Below are 9496 nucleotides of genomic sequence, written 5' to 3'. Positions count from 1 at the left end.
CTTTGTGAAGTTGTAGGAACAGTTTTAGTAGGAAAAACTTGTGTGTACTTATAAAGCTGCAAATAGTGAAAACAAATGTTTTAACACCGTTTCTGCAACTATTTTATACAGTATTCTATGCTTCATGTTGTGTGATAAATGAGATGAGAATTATTATTGGTAGAACCTGATAAGCATGAATCACCAAGGACATCTGTCCATCCGTGACACAAGCTAGTCTGAAGTCATTCTCATACAATTTGCTATGTTAAACATTCTAACTTTCAGAAATTGGTCCTGATGTGAATTTGTGCATGTGTGATTTGTATTGTCTTAATTGCAAAAGTTATGCCTCTTTAAGCTGGACCGTGCATGGAATAGTCAAAGCTATACTACTCATCTAAATGATGGTGTCAGTGTCCTGGGCCTGTATTCACCAACCCATTCCTAGACTTAAGATTAAAGAATATACTTACAACCACAAAAAAATCCGTCCGGCATTTCAATATATACAGATTACCACTAGTGATCATGTCCGTAACTTAATGTTCTACTTAAAGTTTGATGTAGATAGAGGCAGTCAATGCCAAGTTTGACTAAAAATCAAAGCGATTGTAGAATATTCCAATTTAAAGAGTATTTTTATTCTTAGACTGAAGTCTTAGAATTGATGAATACGGGTCCAGTCGTTACGCTCTTGACAAGAAAAACTGTCCCCATCATCATTTAAATTGGAAGTTTACAGACATGTTTGGGTTCATTGTGTTACTGCAGGTCACTGATAAAGCTCTGTAACGCTGACCTGAAATTTGGTTCAATTATTCCCCCTTTTGTACTTAGGAATTTCTGACAAACACATCTATAGTTATAGTTAGAAATATGGTTATGTAAACATAAACCATCTTAATATCACTGTTCCTTCTACAGGTATTAAATTGGAACTTTAAACTGTGTTCTGCATCATTGTGTGACATCACTGACCTAGTTCCATAACTCTTACCTGCAATAAGCAGCATTATACCCTTTTTGTACTTAGCAAATTCTGGTACACATTGGCAAATAACTACTTAATATCTCTACATTTAGTACAGATATTGAAATAAATGGTTGCATATTTCTTTACAGTCTTTAACAGTCACTGACCATGACCTATAGCTTTGACCAACTTTAAGCATTCTTATACAATGTACCCCTTTTTGTACTTAAACAAGAGCTGTAACCATAGGATGACATATGCCCCCGAAAAACACTTTCAAAACCTAAACCCAGATTTCGTAACCTTAACGCAGACCCTAAGTTTAAGGTCAAGGTCAAAGGGGTCAAAATTTCTGTGCGTATGGAAAGGCCTTGTCCATATACACATGCATACCAAATATGAAGGTTACATCTAAGGGACATAGAAGTTATGAGCATTTTTCGAAAACTAAACGCAAAATGTGACGAACATTCAGACGGATGGAAATGTGATCACTATATGCCCACCATCAGGGGCATAAAAATCAGTTTAAGAAAAGCATGCAAGTTAAAATTCGTTTTTAAGTCGTATTAAGAAGTACATATCTCTATAAATCCTACAGCTGTCCATATTAAACTTCTTACATGTCTTTGGAATCATTTTGTGTACAATGACCAAGACCCATATCTCTGAGCGGGAACTACGTCTCTGCCTTATCTAAACATAACCGTGGAGAAAACCTTATCTTTTCTTTATGAGTCGTATTTGTTCTATAAAATCATTAAGCTGTAGGATAAAAGTTGAACTACATTAATTGGTAAATTATCAACAATAGTTTTTTTTGGCGTGGTAACTTTTATGGTTTCTATTTGCAAAATGTCAGCTGTAAGTTCAAATGTATTATATAACTGCAACAGACATTCAACTTCAAATAGGTCTATGTGGTCATTATATCAGGTTTTGAGGAAATGAACATTAAACTATCAAAGTTGACTGTAAGTCAAACAAGTTGTCTTGGGGAAAGATTTTGGTCAGCTTAAACACAATTAAGTACACAATGCTGCGTCGGGGGTATTCTTCGTCACTATTGATATATGTTCTAGTTTGGGTCACAATAAAAGAAGACAAGGCAAAGTTATGGAAAGAAATAATTTTATTCAGTATGAGATAAAATATCAGAACTCTGTGTGAGATGAGCTTAAAAACAAAATTTTAAAACAATGAATTAAACATAAAACCGTTTAAGTCACCAGAAAGTTTTATCACAGTTAGGGGAGGCATGAAATTACTGTACATTTTTGCAGTCTGTTGTTAAACACTAAAGCTGGAGGTCACTTTGTTTTTAAATTAAATATCATGTTTATCATTTTGAATTAGCATTTTCAGAATGTTTTTGTTACATAGCATTTATTCATAACCCATACAGCTGTCGTTAATAAATAAGCAATCATGAAACATTGCAAGTTAAAATTTTAAAATTTAAAGACTGCTTGTATACAATAACCTTTTAAGTAATTTTAATCTGAAAAAACAAGAGAGTGCTTGTTAGCTATCGGTATTATAGTGTGATATAAGAAATAGATACAGGCAGAAGTACAAAACGATACAAAACGAAGTGATCGGCCATTATACATTCACAACATGTTTGAGTACAGCACACATTTTGACACCTGGAGTCAATTGATTAAAATAATGAATGATAACAATGTTCATGTGACACAGTAAAACAATTGTATTAACTTGCATTGAAATACAGCCAGTAAGATCCATCAATCAATTTTAGAAAAGACAAGCAATGTCCAAAAGAAATAAATTTGTGAAACTATACTTAGATTTATATTGTGGAGACAATCATAACAATATAACTTGGCACTGAAAGAATGATAATGCCACTTCAATCCACACTGGTATGTTTCATTTTGTGTAAGCAAACTAAGACATCACAGTTTTATCAAGTGTAGATCTATGTGATTTGTTGACGTTCGTTGAATAAGGATAAATATAAAAACATATAAACCAAATTCTTAAAAAAACATTGTAGTAAAGTTTGCAATAAACACGTACAACTGTAAATAAAAATTGATGCTCAAATGATGATAAGGCCGATAAACCACCTGACTCCAGTGGGGTTGAGACACTGCCCTGCCTGTTTTAACCAGGGTTGTGCAGTGCAGTGGATGTACGGTTGACGGCCCGTTACATGCGGTTGTAGCGGCCGACCTGCTGGTTGCAGTTGGGGCACTGATGCACGACGTCCTTGCAGCCGTCCAAGCAGAACGGGATCAGGCAGCAACCAAGCCAGCAGCTGCACATAGAGAACAAAATAGAACAATAAAATGCTTTTATCATTTACATTCAACAATGCTTTAATGTTAAACACTCGATCATGGCCGTTTTTGAAAGTCTGCCTGTTTTCACAGAGCATGGCTCATATGCTTCCATTTTTTTATGAAAATAGCTACAATAATGCCGATGACAATTTTCATACTGTTTTATTAGTTGTTCATTTGCAAATGCATATAAAAAGCATTTTAAAATGTCAAACATAATTAGCTTTCCTTGTTGCAGTCATGTTGAAACATGATTGAAAAAACCCCCAGGTATTTTGATTGGTTGATTATGTGGCAAACTGGAGTCAATTATCTCATTTCTAAGACATACTAATTCGCGCAAATTAGCAAGGTGGTTCTTACGAATTACTAAGTCGTTCCCTAGAATTACCCATGTGTTACTAAGTAATTGCCACGTCTCAACTTGTTCCCCACAAGTTAAATGTTTGTTCCCATGAACAACAAAGTTATGGAATCATCATAGGGTTAAAATCCTATCTGCAGTAAGAACATAATCATCTTATTTGCAGTGAGAACATAATTGTCCTATCTGCTGTAAGAACAAAACTGTCCTATCTGCAGTAAGAACATAATTGTCCTATCTGCCGTAAGAACATAATTGTCTTATCTGCAGTAAGAACATAATTGTCCTATCTGCCGTAAGAACATAATTGTCCTATCTGCTGTAAGAACTCAACTGTCCTATCTGCTGTAAGAACATAATTGTCATATCTGCAGTGAGAACATAATTGCCCTATCTGCCGTAAGAACATACTGTAATTGTCATATCTGCAGTAAGAACATAATTGTCCTATCTGCTGTATGAACAAAACTGTCAATTCTGCCGTAAGAACATAATTGCCCGATTTGCAGTCAGAAAAAAATTGTCCGATCTGCAGTCAGAACATAATTGTCCTATCTGCTGTAAGAACAAATCTGTCCTATCGGCAGAAAGAACATAATTGGCCTATCGGCAGTAAGAACATAATTGGCCTATCGGCAGTAAGAACATAATTGTCCTATCGGCAGTAAGGTCATAATTGTCCTATCTGCAGTAAGAACATAATTGTCCTATCGGCAGTAAGAACATAATTGTCCTATCTGCAGTAAAAACATAATTGTACTATCGGCAGTAAGAACATAATTGTCCTATCAGCAATAAGAACATAATTATAGTGCTGTGTAGCAAACATGCCAACATACCAGTATGTTTGTCTGGTAAATAAAAACCCATGTGTCACATCTGTGCACTGGACTAAGTTATGTCAACAACATTAGTTTTGTGGTATAACTTCTCTGCCAATCTGCGTCGTTACAATAACAACAACACAACACCAATCTCCATGCACCGCTCTCCGGCTGTTGCCCCACATGAGGGCACCCAGTTTCTGTGCTTTCAGCACCTGTCTCTATGCTCAACCTCCATACCTCCAATCTCCACACCATCTCCATCAACTAAAACCATCCACGTATTTATACTCATTTACAGGATTGCATAAGTAAACTTATCCATGTATATAGTTAACTTTAACAAGATATGTGTTTGATAGAAACACTATGTCCCCTTCTGCGCCGCTTTGAAGCTATATATTTGACCTTTGACATTGAAGGATGACCTTGACCTTTCACCACTCAAAATGTGCAGCTCCATGAGATACACATGCATGCCAAATATGAAGTTGCTATCTTCAATATTGCAAAAGTTATGGCAAAATGTTAAAGTTGGAGCAAACAAACAAACACACAAACCAACCAACCAACAGACAGGTCAAAAACAATATGTCCCCCACTATAGTGGTGGGGGGGCATAAAAAGAGGTGTTTCTGATATTGGTATGAACACTATGCATATGCATGATGATAATGATCTCTTAAAACATGATAGTTTGACCATAAATTAGCACTTACTTTAATAAGCGATAACAATTAACAATAACATCAGTTGGCATATCCAATTATCCATAGCTAAGTGTTAAACCTAATTAAACATGTGTTTAAAGACACTCTTACAATAGGACTTATGACAATGCAATTCATTAACCCACATAACATTCACTTGATTGAACATTGCTGCTGTAAGTGGTCTCTTAGCACTCCAATCGGATGCTGTGAGAGCTGTACTCTGCATAAACATTGTCCCTAAATTAACTATTCAAACATGTTGTGATTAATTTGAACTTACAAATTTAAACAGCATTAATTCAATCTTGAAAAGTCTATTTGTACTATGTTATTTAATAGCATACACTGAAGACATTGATAAATTTATAATATGTAGAACATGCAATTCTTCTGTACATGTTTTCACAGTCCTATTACAGAAATCAATACATTTATATATGTTTAATTATCACTCTGAGGTCATACACCGGTTAGCTGAAGTAAATTCTGAATAGTATACCAGTAGGCTAGACCATAAGCAGACATTTACAAACTCAACCAATGTCTACAAAAGGAAATGTTTGGCTAAAGGAGTGTTTGAGTTAAAGGATCTTATAAAGCTGAACAGGGTTTGCAATGGCCCGCAAAAAAGTATTCCCACTTAATTTCACTAAGTTAAAAAATTAGGGCAAGTTTTTGTTGATTATTAAAATACTTAAATAAAGCAAAATGTGATGAAAAATAAATAAAATAAATAACATAAAATGCATTATCAATCATTTAAAATTAGCAGTACGAAATTTTCAATAGAAAGAATGCACACTTAAAAAAAAAAAGTCTACTCAACATTTTTGTCTATTTGAATAAAAACCTACAAAACTCTTCATAAGTATTTTATTACTATTGTAACCAACTTAAGACTCTCGAATCATCACCTTCTTAATTTATGGTGTTTCTGTTAGGTACCCTACTGATCATGAATTAACCCTTTCCCCCATAGGAAGCAAATGGAAAATGGCTTTTGCAACCAGCATAAAACTAGAACACCCTGCAAGTAACTTGCAGTCTGTTTAGGTTTTATGCTGTTTGCTGCTCATCAGTAACTAAGGGATGGATATTGAGTTTTTTAAAACTTGAATTCAGTAAGAAAGGTTTTTAATTATACATGTATGTAACTTTCTAAAGGAAGAGAATTGATGTATGTAAGGTTAGTGGTAAAGGGTGAAAATGCAACCTTTTATTAACATTCAGATATATAGACTGGCCACCTACCCAACAATGAAAATCACAAAGCAGGCAATCCATGTCAGGGTACCAGTGTCATAGTAGGTGGACGTGACAATGTCCGCCTGGCAGAACTGACACTTGATGCGAACTGGCGACTCCCTGAAGTTCTGCACAACCGTGTAGGCCGGTTGAGCCACCACAACGGTGGTTGCCTGCTGGCCGTACTGAGCTAAAAAGGAAGTAAGAGATCACTTAATTACAATACATCTTAGGCTGTTTTGTATGATGACAAGAATGACAAGCAAATGAGCTGCGCTCTGCAAAAACTGGGATTAATGCATGTGTTTAAAGTATTTGCCAACATTAGCCTATGCACTCCACAGGCTAATCAGGAACAACACTTTCCGTCTACACCGGATTTCCGCTAAGAAAAAGCCTCCTTTGAACAAAAAATACCATAAGAGTGTATAAAGTGTTGTCCCTGATTAGCCTGCGCTGACTGCACAGGCTAATCTTGGAGACTCTTAATGCACATGCACTTAGCCCTGTTTTCCCAGAGCAAGGCTCATTTATTTATAATAATGTTTTTGCTATTTTGTAAGATGACAAGCAAATAAATAACATCATTTAATCAAGTCTAATTATTTCTCTGTTTATTGCTATATCTATTGCGATGAAACATTTCTTGTCTCCATTAAAGTTTTAAAATAAAATAGTTTTGTTAAACTTTTGAAGCGCTTTAAGTCAATGTTCTGTACAGTGGTTATATTGATTTGGTCAACAATTTTATCTGTTCATAAAATATAAATATGTCAAATAGATTCTTGGTTGCTACCGTGACACATTGAAAACAATGATGATTCATGATAAATGATATATTATGTGACAAAATTGATTAAGTAATTAGTTTATTGAACTTAAGTTTTCAGTAAACAGATAATATTCAAAGCATTCAGGTTAATCTTAGCAAAATGTATTCAAATTATTCCAATAGCAAATGTGTAGAATTTAATATATCTACCAAAATAACAACATTTAAATATACATTAATTAGTATAACCGGCACTAAGATAGTGACTTAATCATGTTATTCATCCCAATCCCTTCGATTGAAGTCTTTTTATTAATATTGGCATAAATCAAAGTAATTTTGTGTAAATGCAGTTGTCAATAATGTATTATATCCTTAATCACATAAAAATTAGAATGCACATACGTTTTGCATCACAAAGATTATATGAGCTGCATCATGCCAAAATATATCTCTTAAGCCTTTCCCACTTAGAAGCAAAATGAAAAGGGCTATGTGCAAACAGCATAAAACCAGAACAGCCTGTGAGTAATTCGCAGTCTGTTCAGGTTTTATGCTGTTTGCTGCTCATCAGTATCTAAGATTTGGAAATGAATCCCTTTTAAACTTCAATCTAGTAAGAAAGGTCTTTAATAAAAATTAACTTTCAAAGGGACTACAAATGCGTAAAAATATGTATCTAAGTGGTAAACAGTTAAGCTAAATGCTGCCAGCAAAGCCGAAGACCAGCCTGTGCAAATGCTACCCAGTGGGCTTATGAGACCACGAAGCCTTGCTTTAATTTATATATGACATAAGACTTCCACACGGACTACTTCTGAGGAAACAGTTGCAAATTTTGGTGAATAAAGCAACATTTATCATGAACGATTCTAACGAAATGGACGACACAAAATAACTTTCATACCAGGATAACCTTGCTGGGGATGACCTGGTCCCTGCTGTGGATAACCTACAAGAATAGCAAATTAAATATAAAATTGTGAAAACAATGAATGGTTTTCCCTCTGTCAGCACTTGAGTCAAGGTAAAAATTTCAATTGCTTTGCCATAGTCATTTAGTTGATTTTTAAATAACAGTTAAGGGCCAATGGTATCAATGTGCAGAAAGATCTCTCTGAACTTTCATAAACAGCTGGACTAAGTTATAAGCTAAACCAAAGGCATTTACTTAATAGAGCCAACTGTGGTAATGAACAAGCAAAGAGACTGGTTCAATGCTGAAACTGTGAAAACAAGGTCAATAGTGACGCTGTAAGCAGGAAGTTAAAGCCAAAAGTAGTCCATTCTGAAATAAAGAGGTACATATTTCCATAACAGTAAGCAGTTCAGGTTACAATATACATGTACTAAATCTTTTTGGAGTGCAATGCTATACTCTCTAAAAACATGAACATCATTTATTTGAAGACACGGTTCTCTGTAGGGTCACTTGCCATGACTTTATTTTAGTATATTTCTGTGTGCATGTGGCAGGGAAAACATTTTTGTTTACTAGAAATTCACTCTTTTATCTGAAGATTGGAGACTACATAAGAATTTGACAGATGGCGGGAAACCCTCATGAACTGGATAGAAGCCGGTAAATAGATGGCCGTAAAACAGTGACTTTTGATTCGTGACGAGTTCTTTCTTACATACCGCGTGACCTATCTTTTTTATTGCTAAAATCAATTCGGCTTGGAATGCTCTTCGAGGAAAGATATGGTTATGAGGGTCTCTATGCGCAAAAGTTTGACTTTATTTTTCCTTAAAGTTATTGCTTTTAAATTGAATTTGTGTAGGAAATCTTTTGGTATATTGTGACCTTCACAGAAAACTCATGCAAAACGCACATTTTAATGCATGGGGTGGCCTACCAATAGACCATTTATAGATGCTAGTATCTTAATGTACTTCATGTACAGAATATCATCATAAATATACATATTATGATTGTTTGACATCTCTTTATTACGGCATAAATGGTAAAAATTAAGGGTATATTATTTTTGTATGATAAAAAACAATATAGATGACACTTGTGAAAATCATAATGCAACATGGCCTAAAGTGTGACTTTCCAGAACATGTTATCAAGTATTAACTTGCATTAGGAATGAGCAGCATAGACAATGATGTTGTCATATTCTGCTTTTGTCTAAAAATCTGACTCATGTCACAAAATACTCAACCAAACTATGAGAGTGCAGACATTCATATCCTGGTTTATACATTTGTAAAGTTTCAGCCCTCAAGCAATAATATATGTTACAAACGACACAAGTTTTAAAAGGTTATTTTTGCTATAAAAGGGGCCATAGCTCAGGTTGTT

The 9496-nt window shown here is 34.7% G+C and overlaps 1 protein-coding gene across 8 annotated transcripts in view; it reads right to left on the bottom strand.

Annotated features, from left to right (window-relative positions):
• Positions 1 to 2069: 2069 nt before the first annotated feature.
• The window catches only part of LOC127867407 (lipopolysaccharide-induced tumor necrosis factor-alpha factor homolog), a 191717-nt gene continuing 184290 nt past the window's right edge, over positions 2070 to 9496 (bottom strand). For all 8 annotated transcript variants that reach the window (XM_052408528.1, XM_052408534.1, XM_052408535.1 and 5 more), the window contains 3 exons: positions 8090 to 8134; positions 6417 to 6600; positions 2070 to 3239 (listed from right to left, as the gene is read on the bottom strand). In XM_052408528.1, the coding sequence (XP_052264488.1) occupies positions 3131 to 3239; positions 6417 to 6600; positions 8090 to 8134 (338 nt within the window). In that variant the 3' untranslated portion in view covers positions 2070 to 3130. The remainder of the gene's footprint in view (positions 3240 to 6416; positions 6601 to 8089; positions 8135 to 9496) is intronic.

The sequence above is a fragment of the Dreissena polymorpha genome, chromosome 2, assembly GCF_020536995.1.
Source record: "Dreissena polymorpha isolate Duluth1 chromosome 2, UMN_Dpol_1.0, whole genome shotgun sequence".
In the NCBI taxonomy this organism is placed as follows: Eukaryota; Metazoa; Mollusca; class Bivalvia; order Myida; family Dreissenidae; genus Dreissena; species Dreissena polymorpha.
Note: the sequence above shows the minus strand (reverse complement) of the source record. Positions and strands in the feature narration are given on the sequence as shown.